General features: G+C 65.6%; 1 protein-coding gene across 1 annotated transcript; it reads left to right on the top strand.

Moving 5' to 3' along the window:
- Positions 1-828: 828 nt before the first annotated feature.
- Positions 829-3,585, top strand: ACTA1 (actin alpha 1, skeletal muscle). Its single transcript, XM_016163442.2, has 7 exons — positions 829-933; positions 1,694-1,834; positions 1,945-2,269; positions 2,385-2,546; positions 2,641-2,832; positions 2,943-3,124; positions 3,217-3,585. Exons 2-7 carry the CDS (start codon positions 1,706-1,708, stop codon positions 3,358-3,360), a joined length of 1,134 nt encoding a protein of 377 aa, XP_016018928.2. The 5' UTR covers positions 829-933; positions 1,694-1,705; the 3' UTR covers positions 3,361-3,585.
- Positions 3,586-12,826: the final 9,241 nt, after the last annotated feature.

Genomic DNA, 12,826 nt, shown 5'->3' with positions numbered 1-12,826 from the left:
CCTCCGTCCGCCAGCAAGAGAACCATATAATTCACTGCTTCACGACCCCCGAGCGCGCTGCGTGTCACCCAGGCGGACGGTTCAGGTGCCCTGGCTCTGTGCCCTGCGCTGTCAAACCCACTGCCAGGGCCTGTCCCCGGGAGCCCCGAGCCCCCTCCGCTCCGGATGCCAGTTGTCGGCCCCAGGACAGCTGCCGCCACCCCACTGCGGTGGGGGAGGGGCCGGCTTGGGTCAGCCCTCTGGACTCCAGGAGCTCAGGGATGGGGAGGGGGAAGGAAGCTCCCCAGGAGGAAGGTCGCCTTCCTCCCCTGCCTGGGACGCAGGGCGCGACTGCCTCTCCACCGGTCCCGGCCCGCTAGGACGTGGCCCCCTCCTCCCGCAGGTGCACGCGAGGGCTTGGGGTCTGGGCCAAGGACCCAGAGCAGGACTGAGATGTGGGAGGCGCGGCCGCAGCGCCCAGTGCGTGCGGGCCCGACAGGTGCAGCTCCCGGGACGCAGGCGCGCAGGCGCGCAGGCGCGGCCGCTGGCGCACGCGGTGACCCTCGCCGCACCCCGCCCCTCCGGCGGGCAACTGAGCCGGGCTGGGAAGGGCCGACCTGCAGGGGAGACACGCCATATACGGCCCGGCCCGCGTTACCTGGGCCCAGGCCAGGCCGCTCCTTCTTTGGTCAGCATAGGGGACCCGGCCGGGGGCCCAGGCCACGAATTGGCCGGGGGAGGGGTCTCTAGTGCCCAACATCCAAATATGGCTCGAGAAGGGGAGCGACATTCCTGCGGGCGGCGCGGGGGCGGGTGGGGCGCCCGCGGGCTATATAAAACTGGAGCGGCAGGACCAGCGGCCACCGCCGTGGACAGCAGCAGCAGAACCCTCGCGTTCCTCCCGCCGAGACCGGGGCCCTAGCCAGAGAGCAGCAGGTGTAGCCGCCCGCCCAGGTAGGGCGAGCGTGGGGAAGGGACAGGGGACAGGGCCCGACCAATTCACTTGACCAGCCCCAGGTTCCCAGAGCCACAGACGCCTTAAAGAGGGGACAAGAGACAACCTGCCTTTGGAAACGTTTCCCAATTTGTCCCCCTGTGGGCTGCTCCACCTGCCACTTAGTTCGCGCCAGGGTGCACGAAAGATTTTTAGTCCGTCCGCGGGGACTCCTTTCACCCGAGCGCCAGAGCCAAGGGACAGCAAGCGCCACTTCTCCCAGCTCACCGACGGGGGGAGGGGGCCTCCGCGGTGAGCCTGGAACATTGAGGCTACCGAACAAGCCACTCCTCCCTGGGGGGGGGGGGTGCGCCAGAGCTTCTCCCAGGGCCTCTGCCACCTTCCGCCCGCCCAGCGAGCCGGTACCTTGGGCCTTCGCCCGGGGGAGGCCACCGAGGCGCGCAGAGGGCGAGCGCTGGCCCTGGCTCGGCAGCAGGTGGCCTGAATGAAGCAAAGGCGCAGTGGTGTCCGGGGCGCTGTGCTCTGGGTTCCCGGGGTGGAGGAGCTCTCAGTGGCGTCGCCAGGACCCTGCGCCACTCCCAGGCGCGGCGCAGCCCTGAGCCCGGGAGCACGGCGAGCAGCCGGTCCCCTTGGCGCTCCTGACGCCACGCTCCGGAGGGGGCTGTCCTAGGTCCTGGGGACGGAGGGCGCTCGGTCGGCGGCAGGGCGTCCTCTGCTGACGACCCGCCGTTGGTCTCGGCGGCCTTCCTGTCCTTGCAGAAACCAAACACCATGTGCGACGAAGACGAGACCACCGCGCTCGTGTGCGACAACGGCTCCGGGCTGGTGAAAGCCGGCTTCGCCGGAGACGACGCCCCCAGGGCCGTGTTCCCGTCCATCGTGGGCCGCCCTCGCCACCAGGTCAGGCTGCGCCTGCGCCGAGGGTGCGGGCCGGGGACCCCGCGCGGCCCAGCGCTGCGCCGCCCTGAGCCGCGGTGACGAGCGCGCGGCGCGCGCTGTCTCCTCCGCAGGGCGTCATGGTGGGCATGGGGCAGAAGGACTCCTACGTGGGCGACGAGGCTCAGAGCAAGAGAGGCATCCTGACCCTGAAGTACCCCATCGAGCACGGCATCATCACCAACTGGGACGACATGGAGAAGATCTGGCACCACACTTTCTACAACGAGCTGCGCGTGGCCCCCGAGGAGCACCCCACCCTGCTCACCGAGGCGCCCCTCAACCCCAAGGCCAACCGCGAGAAGATGACCCAGATCATGTTCGAGACCTTCAACGTGCCCGCCATGTACGTAGCCATCCAGGCCGTGCTGTCCCTCTACGCCTCCGGCAGGACCACCGGTAAGTGCGCGCCGCTGCGCCCCGCGCGCGCCTCGCGCGCTCCGCCCCGGGGCCGGCCCGCCCGCCCGCGGCGGCGCGCTCAGTCCCCCGCGTCCCCGCCCTCCCCCCCGCGCAGGCATCGTGCTGGACTCCGGCGACGGCGTCACCCACAACGTGCCCATTTATGAGGGCTACGCCCTGCCGCACGCCATCATGCGCCTGGACCTGGCGGGCCGCGACCTCACCGACTACCTGATGAAGATCCTCACTGAGCGTGGCTACTCCTTCGTGACCACAGGTGCGCGGCCGCGGCGCCCTGGGCGGGAGGGCGGGCGTGCGGGGACTCCGCGGCCCCGCGCTCAGGGCTCCTCCCCCGCCCCTGTCGCCCGCAGCTGAGCGTGAGATCGTGCGCGACATCAAGGAGAAGCTGTGCTACGTGGCCCTGGACTTCGAGAACGAGATGGCCACGGCCGCCTCGTCCTCCTCCCTGGAGAAGAGCTATGAGCTGCCGGACGGGCAGGTCATCACCATCGGCAACGAGCGCTTCCGGTGTCCGGAGACGCTCTTCCAGCCGTCGTTCATCGGTGAGCGCCCCCGCCCCCGCCCCCCGCCCGTGCCCGCCCGTCCCCGCCGTCCCGCCGCTCCGGCCGTTATCCGCGGGCCGGCGCTTGCTCACGCTCCCCCGCACCCCCAGGCATGGAGTCGGCGGGCATCCACGAGACCACCTACAACAGCATCATGAAGTGCGACATCGACATCAGGAAGGACCTGTACGCCAATAACGTCATGTCGGGGGGCACCACCATGTACCCGGGGATCGCCGACCGCATGCAAAAGGAGATCACGGCGCTGGCCCCAAGCACCATGAAGATCAAGGTGGGCGGCGCCCCGGCCCCGCCCCCGCCCCGCCCCTGTCCCCACCCCCCGCCCCCCTCCCGGCGGCGGCCCCCTGACGCGCTGTCTTGCAGATCATCGCCCCGCCGGAGCGCAAGTACTCGGTGTGGATCGGCGGCTCCATCCTGGCCTCGCTGTCCACCTTCCAGCAGATGTGGATCACCAAGCAGGAGTACGACGAGGCGGGCCCGTCCATCGTGCACCGCAAATGCTTCTAGACCCCGCGCCCCGCAGCGCGGATTCTCCCCAGGACGACGCATCCGCCCGCGCCTCGGCGCAGCCACGGGCTCGCTGACAACTTCCGCTGCTGCGCCGCAGAGCGACACAGTGTTTCTGACCTGTACATACATTAACTTATTTACCTCATTTTGCTATTTTCCAAACACAGCCCTGTGGAAGGAGAGAGAAAACTTGAAGCATTAAATTCTGTCATGCTGCGTAAAGTTGTTCGTTGCGTTTATTTGCGGGGACGGGGGCGGCGGGGGACAGGGGACCGAGAGGGACCCGTCTTCTGACTTCGCTTTCACTCCTCGCGTGTTCTCGGGTCCCCGATCACATCCGGTCCCAAACACTGGCAGGCGATGCGCGGAGCGTCCTTGTCACCGAGCCCCGCGCTCTGGGGGAGGCGGGGCGGGGAGCGGGTGCGGGCGCTGACCGTGGTGCTGACCACGGGGCTGGCCTGAGCCGTCCGGAGCTCCTTCCTGCCTGAGCGAGGACCCACCGCAGGCTCTGCTCAGGGGCAGGCTCCCTGCCGAGGCCCGTGGGGTCTAACCGAGGGGCTGTGACCCGCATTTAATGGATCAGTTACCATCTGTAAGTGACGGCAGCCACGTCCCTTTCCATCGGGAAGTCCTGTGCTCCGTTCCCAGGTGGCGGAGTGTAGGGAAGCGCAGTCCCCCGGTGCCTGAGGGCAGGGGGAGAGGGGAGGAGGGGAAGGCAGGCACCCATAGGTGGGGAGGAAGCGCCCCAGGAGTGCGGAGGGACAGCGTGTGCAGCCAGCCAAGAGGAATGCGAGGGCACCGACGGAGAGGGGTGGGCGGGGGGCAGGGCCCCCCAAGCTGTTTCATAGGCACAAACTATATTTTTTTAATCCCCCCATACTTCCACCCCGACCTATGGATTTTACCGTCTCAATCGGATCTCTGAAGGTGGGGCGTCCCCTCCCACGCGCTCGCCAGGCGCACCCGGGGTGCACCCTGGGTAGGGACTGTGGGCTCCACTGGGGTGGGAACCCAGGACCTTCTGCGTGTAAAGCAGACGTGCTCACCGCTACGCTATGGAACCGCCCCAGGCACAAAGTATTTTAACAGTTTGGCTTTCCATGGGACAGCACAGTATCTATTTTTTGACATAGCCTAATGTTTCCTAGTCAAGATTACCTAGACCAGAGATCCCTAAATAGATCCTGACTCAAAGAAGGTATTGAGCTCCTGTGGAAACAATGGCACACAGACATGGCGTGCCACATGGCCATAAGCTTGTTCCCTCCCTTCGCACCTGCTGAAAAGCTGAGATCTTTGAGGCCACCAAGGTAGGAATGCCGCCAAGTCCGGACAGCAAGAGAACCGAAATCTTGAAATTTAAGGTCTCAGCAGAACAAATATATGATGCCACCCCGCCGAACGCCGTGTCCAGCCGCCCCGCCCAGGGTGGATGAGGGCTGGAGATGGGCTAAGTGCTAGTCTCTCGGAGGAATCTAGCTTCTCTTGCTAATAACAAACATGCATGGCCATATCTGAGCACACGCAACATGTGAACACGAAGCCTGAATGATTCACGCATCCAGCAGCCTGGAAGGACGTGAGAATCACACGAGTTAGCTAACTTTCATGTTACACATATTTTAATGCAGACAGCGCATCGCTTAATTAGGATTTAAGTAAGGCACGCAATGGAATACCCACCCAGCTTCCTGCGACCTTGAAGCGACTGACGGCATTTGAGAACTGACAGTTTTCAGTATGACCTGCCAGCATGTCCCCGAGAGTTGCCTTCGATATTACCTTTTAAACATGCGAAAATATGAATTGTGTGGTTTTGCTGGAAATGTGCCAATATAAAAATCACCTTCCCTTTTCTGACACTTCTCTGAAAACAAGCAAACATCTGCATTGAGTCCTGTTCTTTCTCCTGCTCCCCGGTTACAGGCGTTTAGTAACCTGTGTTACCTGTTTTAGGCCTGAGAGGATGTTGGTGTGGTGGACTATGGTCTTGGTTAAATTCATTGTTTTGCACTTAACTAGCTCCATTTTTCTATCATCTCAAAGTGTGCTTTTAAGCATTTATTTCTAGAACTTGCTTTGCAGGCAGGCCTCTGGGACTTGACTAATATACGTTCTTAATCCTAGACCAGAAACGACGTGACCGCCAAGACACCCAGAATGTTCTGTTGAAGGCCGCGACGGCCCCTCTGCACCTTCTCCTCTAAGACCTTTACCTTCCCTGTTGACTGCAGGTTTCAGGGCCGGGGTCCCTCCCAGCCGCCCCTGTCCCCTGGCCTGACACCCCAGGTCTGACAGAACTCATAGGAGGTTAATTAAGTCTTTTACTGCCCACCTATTATGTGCAAGGGATGCTGAGAAGGCCAGGTGTGGCCTCGTCTTTCGGGGTCCGCTGTCGCGATCCCCAGCATCGCTGGGCCCTTGTCCCTCACTCTGGTGACCGCAGCGCTCGCAGGAGCTGCTGGCTGAGAGGCAGGCACGCGCCCACCTGGAACCATGGGCGCCGTGGGCAGCGAGCCCGCAATGCCTGTCCAGCCGCTGCGGCTGAGGCCGCTTCTGTCCGGCACAGCACTGTTCTCTGACGAGGCCGGACGGGTCCCGATACTGGCTCCTCTGGGGCCTGCCCCGGCCCTGGCCTTGGGGACGCGCGTGCCACCACCGGACTCCTGAGGACTGGAGGTGGGGATGGCTCGTGCCATGCACCGGCACCGCTGCGTGGGCACACGAGCGGCCAGCCTGCCTGTCCCGTTTGTCACATGCTGTCACCTTCATTTCCTTTCTGCCCCGCCCTGTCCTTTGGTAGCATCCACTGCAGCACTGTTGATACGTCTCGGTCCTTCTGAGGGGTGACCTCAAGCTGACCCTCTGGGCCTCAGCTGTGGGCCTCAGAAAGAAGTGGAGAAAAGCTGGCTTCGCTGGCCCTGTCGTTAGGCTGGCAGCACGGTGGGGCGCAGGGTTCCCAGTCCGCCTGCACCCTCGTCATCCACGGGCGGGGCCGCTCTGCGGAGCAGGCGGTAGCTGCATGGGGACCCAGAGCGCTGGGCGTCGCCAAGGGCGGGTGCTCGAGGACCCTCACCAGGCTGGGGAGCCCTGAGCCCCTAGTGGCCCTCGTCAGTTTCTTAGTGGCTTTTCCTGATATTGAACAGTTTCGAGAGTGATGAGTGAGTGAAAGGAAGTTTGTGAAAGGTGCACAGATGACGGCCGAGGTTCTTGAGGCGCCGGATCGCCCTTTGCTTCCCAAACCCCGTGGCCGTGTAGAGTTGCTGGTCACTGGGGTCGCAGGGGTCGCAGGGGTCACAGGTCCTCGTCCCACCCCATCGCCCCGGCCCCCTTCATGGCACCCGGGACCAGCTGCACCGTGGGCGACAGTGAAGGACAAAAGGAGCAAAAGAGGCAGGTGGAAGCCACCGATCCTCCAGGACCCTCTCGGCGGGCGGGCGGCAGGCGCTGCCTTCCCGCCTTTTCATGCTTCAATATTTCAGCTTTCCGCCCCAGGAAAGCTGAAATATTTAACTTATGTTTTAAGTTAATATTAAAATATTAAAGAGAGAAATAAAAAAATAAACAAGCAGAAAAGAGAAGGGCCCGCTAGCCCAGCAGCCCCGAGGGGCATCTCGGTGGCAGGGAGGAGGGCGGGCACGTGTCCGCCTGGGCCGCGGGCCACGGCGACAGGAGCAGCAGCCTGGGTGGGGCTCGGTCGGAGGACGGCCGCGGCCTGCAGGAGCCCAGGCGCCACCTTCCGTTTCTGCCCCGAGCTCTGGAGGCGGCCTGAGCCTGGCGGACCGCAGGGGAGACAGTCTCCAGGGCTGCGGGAGACCGCGCTCCGGGCTGGTTCCGCTGCCGAGGCGGGGTTTCCCTCTGACCCCAGGGGCGGGCCCGCTGGCGCTGGTCCCTCGTCGCTCTGATACGGCGCGACTCCGCCCCGCGCGCCGTCCTTGGGAAGGAGGAGGGGGCTGGCGGAGGGGCTGTCCCGAGGCCGCTCAGGATGCAGGACAGGGGGCAGCTCTGCGCGCGCGGGGCGTCGCCAGGCCCGCGGGAGGACGCTGGTCACCCGGCAGAGGCTGGCCCCGCACCCCAGCCCCGCCCTCGCCGAGGGGGCGCCCCGGGCCTCGCGCCCCAGGCCCAGCCCCCACTGGCCTTTTTCCAAAGGGCAGTGAAGGCCGGCGAGGCCAACAGGTTCGCTCGGGCCGCAGGAGGGCACCGCCAGGGCGGTGTCCTGCCCGGCATTCCGGGGTCATCCGAGGCCGCAGACCAGCCGTCCCTTCCTTGGGGGCGGGCGGTCAGATGCGCATCATCTGGCCGGGACCGTTCCCGGGCCCGCTCCGCCGGGCGCGCCCCGCGGCCCACACCCGGCTCTCCTGGCTTCGCTCAGCACCAGCTCCGTGTGGGGCCGGCGCCGGGCGAGGAGACAGGGGCCGGGGGAGTCGGGGTGTCAGCCCTCGGGGGAGCAGCCCTCGGGGCAGACGGCACAGGTCGAGGTCAGCCTGGGACAGCAGGACAAGCTGGGGAGGGGCTTTGCCGGGTCCGCAGGTGAAGTGGGAGGGGCCAGGTGGGGCTGCACGTGGGGCCCCAAGCCCCAAGGAGGCTGCGGCAGGGAGCGGGGCGCCGGGCGAGGAGGCGGAGGGAGGCGGACCCTCCGCCGGCGAGGACGCGTTTTCCCTTTATTCTGAGAACGAGGGAAAGAGGGGGGGGCGGGGAGAACCCGCATCGCTGGCGGGAGCGGCGAGTCCGTGGCAGCTTCGCGCCTCTGACTCTCGTCCGGCCTGAGCGGGGCCCGGAGCTGTGAGGGGGGCCAGGGGCAGCTGCCGCACAGCGCAGAGCCGCCCCGCGGGCATGGGGGTGCGGGGCCGGCCCTGGGGGTGGGGTGTGGCCGGGCTGCAGCCCCTTCCTTTTCTCTCCATCTGGTCCCACCCTGGAGATGGCAGGCGGGGCCCGTAGAACTGGAACGTTCTCCGCAGAGAGCGCGTGGCAGAACCAGGGTCTGTGCTATTTTGGTGTGTCCGCCGGTTTCGGCCCTGAGGCAGGGGGATGTCGGCGCTCGGAGGGTACACGAGCCCCGGAGAAAGCGCCTCAGGGGTCCTACTGCTCTATCCAGCGTCTGCGTGCTGGGGGAGGCGCGGGGAGGGGGGAGGGGCGGGAAGGGGGAGGCGCGGGGAGGGGGAGGGGCGGGCCCAGCTCTGCGCCAGCCCTGCGCCTCCCGTCTGTGCGGGCCAGTCGGGTGCCAGCCCTGCTCGCCTCTATTTTTATTGCGCTCACCTCTGCCCTGTTCGCAGGCTGTGACTGTGGGGAGGACCTGACGGTGGGGGCGGGGGACTAAGGGAATAACTTAGAGTCTACACAGGAATTACAGAGCTACCGTCCCCCTCATTAGGGGATCTTTGCCTTTTTAATAAGCAGGCATGTAACACCCCCCACACCCCTCGTCAGTCAGGGCTGGGGACCCGAGGGCGGCGGCAGCTGCAGGCGGAGCTCAGGGGACTGTGCTAACTTAGAGGTGATGCCTGCCCAACGGGCTCCTCAGCAGACGGTGAGGAGCTGTCACTGTCACACAGAGTGGAGTGGCCAGTGCATGATCAGACAGGAACACAGGACCGTGGTTCCACAGCGTCGCGGTCAGCACGTCTCCTTTACACGCAGAAGGTCCTGGGCTCGCGCCCCAGTGGAGCCACGGTCCCTGGTCCATGGCCACGCCACCCTGAAAGAGCCCGATGGCTGACCTCGGAAGCTAAGCAGGGTCGGGCCTGGTTGGATGGGAGACCACCTAGGAAGACCAGGTGCTGTAGGCATTAAAAAACAGAAAACAGGGGACTGGACCTAGTAGTCACTGACCCGCAAGCCTGTCCCCTTATCGTGCAAACCGCCTGCGAGGCGGGTCGTGCACCCACACGCTGCTTGCAGCAAAGTGACAGAGGTGCTCGGGACCAGCGTCCAGGGTGCTGCCCGGGCTGGTGGCCTCTTGCACCCCTTGCTGCGTTCTGAGGAGAGCTGCCCCTGCCCCAGGCCTTCTGGACAGTGCTGCTCTGTCCTTGGCGGGGACGGGCACACGGACTTTTCAAGGTCGCTGGCAGGGTCAAGGGCAAAATCCACATGGAGATTTGGGATTTGGCTCCAGGAGTTGACTTGTTTACATCAAACCAAAGGGTGAATGTTGAATATGTCACTTCTGCTACCTTAGAGGTTACTCGAGAGAGGATATAGGGTTCACTCTGGCTGCGGAGCTGGGGGCGTCACGCCCTTCTCAGGGGCCCTGTGAGGAGCACAGCTAGAGCCAGCGTGGGCCCGTGTCCCCAGGAGGCACACGCCCCGTAGCTCCACCCCCGTGGGCCTGCCGGAGGAGGGGCCCGAGCAGGTTCCGTCCCTCCTCAGGAAGAGTCCCCATGTTCAGAGCAAGTCCTGTGGCCTCGCAGGTCTGAGGAGACTGCTGAGGACGGGGGCCGGAGGCCAGCACAGCTCCGAGCGCCCCGAGGGTCACACCCCTAGGAGCCGGTGCCCGGCCGCTGGCACTGGCCTGTCCTTTCTGGGGACTCCCAGGACACGCAGCTGTCCTCTCCCTCACGCGCTCTACCTGACCCTAGAAGGAAGCAGAGGCACGCTGACAAGTGGCTTGATTTTTTCCCCTTTCTCCTTGGGCCAGTGAGCACAGCTTTAAACTTAGACTTTAAAGCCGAGCGACCCTGGTGGGCCCTGGGGGAGACACGAGGCGTGCAGGCCTGAGGGGCAGCTCGGAGCGCCGCGACGGAGCCCCAGGCCGCTGCGCCCGGCTCCCACACGCCCCCGCTCACCCTCCCCACGCCCGCTGTTCCTGTCCCGGGCGGGCGCCCTTCCTGAGCAAAGCCGTGTGCGCCTGTCCCTGGCCCGGGCAGAGGGCGGCCCGGCTTTGGGCGGCAGAGGCCTGTGCCCCCAGATGCCTGACTGGGGTCCTGTTAATCCCAGGTGCCCCCTGGCAACGTGGCCAGCAGAGCAGAGTCACTCTTGCAGAGCCGGCTGGGTCAGGGCTGCGGCCTCCGCCCGTCCCGCATGTCACGGCCCATGGTGAGCTGGGCCGAGCGGTTCCCCCTCTGCAGCCAGCAGCGGTCGGCTCTGCTGGGCCCCCCCTTGGGGAGCTGAGGGTGACCACAGTCCAGGCCGCAGTGTGCCAGAGGCCCACGTCTCCCGCCTGCCCTTCCCGGGGTCACGGAGTGCCCCCCACGGTGGGGCTGGGGGTGGGGGCCGGGCGGCCGCAACACCGAGCAGCAGACCCCACCCCACCTCAGGTCAGCGTTGAGGACAGAGCCCGCCCTCCCCTGAGCAGGTGTTTAACTTTCAAAGTCCCCAGTCCCTCTGTGCCCGGTCCCCATTGTGTGGTCACTGCTGTCTGGACCGAGCAGGGAGGGAGCCTGGGGCGGGAGGGAGGGTGTGGACAGAGCAGGCTGTGTGGGCCGGGCTCCCGGCGACAGCTGGGCCACATGCCTGCCATTCCCCGGAGCGCGCTCATGGCCCCGATATAGGGTGCCGCTGGCACGGCAGGGGCCCCTGGCTGTGGGGCTGGGCGCCCCGCTGCCGAAGGGCCCGGCCGGCGGGAGTCAGCTGTCCTCCCGCCCTTGCACGGCCAGCCCCGCAGCCTGTGCTCCAATTTGTGCCTATTTTTAGGTCCCAGGGATGCCTGCCGTGGAGGGAGAGCCTCGGAGGGTGGGGCTAGCCGGGTCTGGGGGGGGGGAGCTTGTCCCCGACCCTGACCTTCGGGTGGCAGGCCCACTGCCTCCTCCTGGCAAGTGAAGCAGGTGCCATGGTGCTTTAGTGCCTTTTCCCGCTGACCCCAGCTGTCCTGCACCCCCTCGCGGGCCAGCCTTGTCCAGCCGCCCCCACCCGGGGCTCCTTTCTGCTCTGTAAGTCAGCCTGGCTTGTAGCCGAGAGGGGCTTGGGCGCTTTCTCTCCCCGGTCACAGATGGGCAGGTTCGTGGGGCGCTTCGCAGCGGGAGTCCACAGGGGAGTTCACTCTGGAACTCGGGACCAGGTCTGGGGGTGTGGGCGGAGCCCACGCAGCGGGGAGTCCACAGGTGTCCCCCTTCTGCCTCCGCACAATGTGCACGGCGGAGGAGAGAGGCTGTGCGGCTTTGCCACAAGGCGATGGAAGTGAGGCGTCTACAGGCAGCCGAGGGGCGGAGGGGAGCCCCTTCCCTCCCATTCAGCTGCCTGGGGCTCAGGGCCAGGCTGGCCTCGCCAGTAGCGTGGCCCTGTTGCTACCGCTTAGCCAGGCCGAGGACTCCATTAACCTTCGTCCCAGGCTTCCTCAGCCCTGTGGGCTGCAGGGAGCAAATCGCGAATGCGCAAAGCTGAAAACGCACCGCTCAGACGCCGGGCCACCGCGGACTAGCAGCCCGCGCGGGACGGCAGTGCCCGGCACCTGTAGGCCCATGTCCCACAGCGCTGACTCGACTCGGTTTGCCTCCTTGGAAGCCTCATGGGGCCTCTCCACCGTCTGCAGCCCACGGCCGTCCCTCCAGCCCCGTGTGCGGCGGGCAGGGGCATCTCGACGCGAGCTCTCGACAAGGTCCCCTTTCCCACCCGAGGTACACCGTGTGGCCCCAGTGGTGACCTTTCCCCAAAGTGGCGTCCTTGGGGCCAACCCCACGTATGCTGCCACTCCCCGGTGTCCCCCCTCCTAGGCGCTCCCCTCGCCGAGGGACAGTCTCCCCGTGACTTGGGCCCTCCGAGCCTCACCTCCTGCATCTGTAAAATGAAGGACAGGATAATCACCTCCAGGGTCCCTCCTTCCCGGAGTCACCACTCGCAGCCCGGGACACGCTGGGCTCCTGACCGCCGCCTTGCCTGTGGCAGTCCCTGTGGGCCGCCTCCCGCCCCCAAGCTCTGTGTCCTCCCTGTGGGGGTCCTGATGCTAGAAGAGTCACTCGAGGGCCTTCCTCGTGTGCGGGGCTGAGGGCCTCAGCTCGGGCCAGGCTGTGTCCGGGTGGGACGGGAGGGGACAGGAGCAGGGGGCCAGGGCCAGGAGCTCTATGTGGCGTTGGCCCAGACGCTGCTTTAAAGATGAGACGTCTGACATTTAGAAACGGAGAGACGCTGTCTCTCCGGATCGTTGGTCCAGTGGGCCACGCACACGAACGTTTTGTGCGAGAGTTTGTTTTGTTTGGGGGAGGATTTCTAGTGACAGCGGGGGTGGGGCTGAGAGTGGCCTTGGGTGGCATGGGGCGAGCAGGGCAGCAGAGCTGAGCGGGGAGGGAGGCCCGGGAGGGCAGCGAGCGGAGACACCGTCGGAATCGCTCAGAGCGGCCCTCCCCCGGGGCGCGTGCTGCGCCCGGTCTGTTCTTTAAAAGCTGTGAGAACATTTTAAACAGGAAGCATTTAGGGCGTGATTCCATAGTGTCGCGGTCAGCAGGTCTGCTTTCGACGCAGAAGGTCCTGGGTTCACGCCCCAGTGGAGCCACAGTCCATGGTCCACGGCCACACCACCTTGCACGAGCCCGAT

Source organism: Rousettus aegyptiacus, unplaced genomic scaffold (assembly GCF_014176215.1).
Source record: "Rousettus aegyptiacus isolate mRouAeg1 unplaced genomic scaffold, mRouAeg1.p scaffold_m13_p_18, whole genome shotgun sequence".
Classification (NCBI taxonomy): Eukaryota; Metazoa; Chordata; class Mammalia; order Chiroptera; family Pteropodidae; genus Rousettus; species Rousettus aegyptiacus.
This window is presented reverse-complemented; position numbering and strand designations above follow the sequence as displayed.

Excerpts from the sequence above, each read along its gene's own strand:
- ACTA1 (XM_016163442.2), top strand. The coding sequence starts at position 1,706 with ATGTGCGACGAAGACGAGACCACCGCGCTCGTGTGCGACAACGGCTCC. Across the intron at positions 2,547-2,640 it reads CTACTCCTTCGTGACCACAG|CTGAGCGTGAGATCGTGCGC; the intron begins GTGCGCGGCCGC and ends TGTCGCCCGCAG. Across the intron at positions 3,125-3,216 it reads CAAGCACCATGAAGATCAAG|ATCATCGCCCCGCCGGAGCG; the intron begins GTGGGCGGCGCC and ends GCTGTCTTGCAG.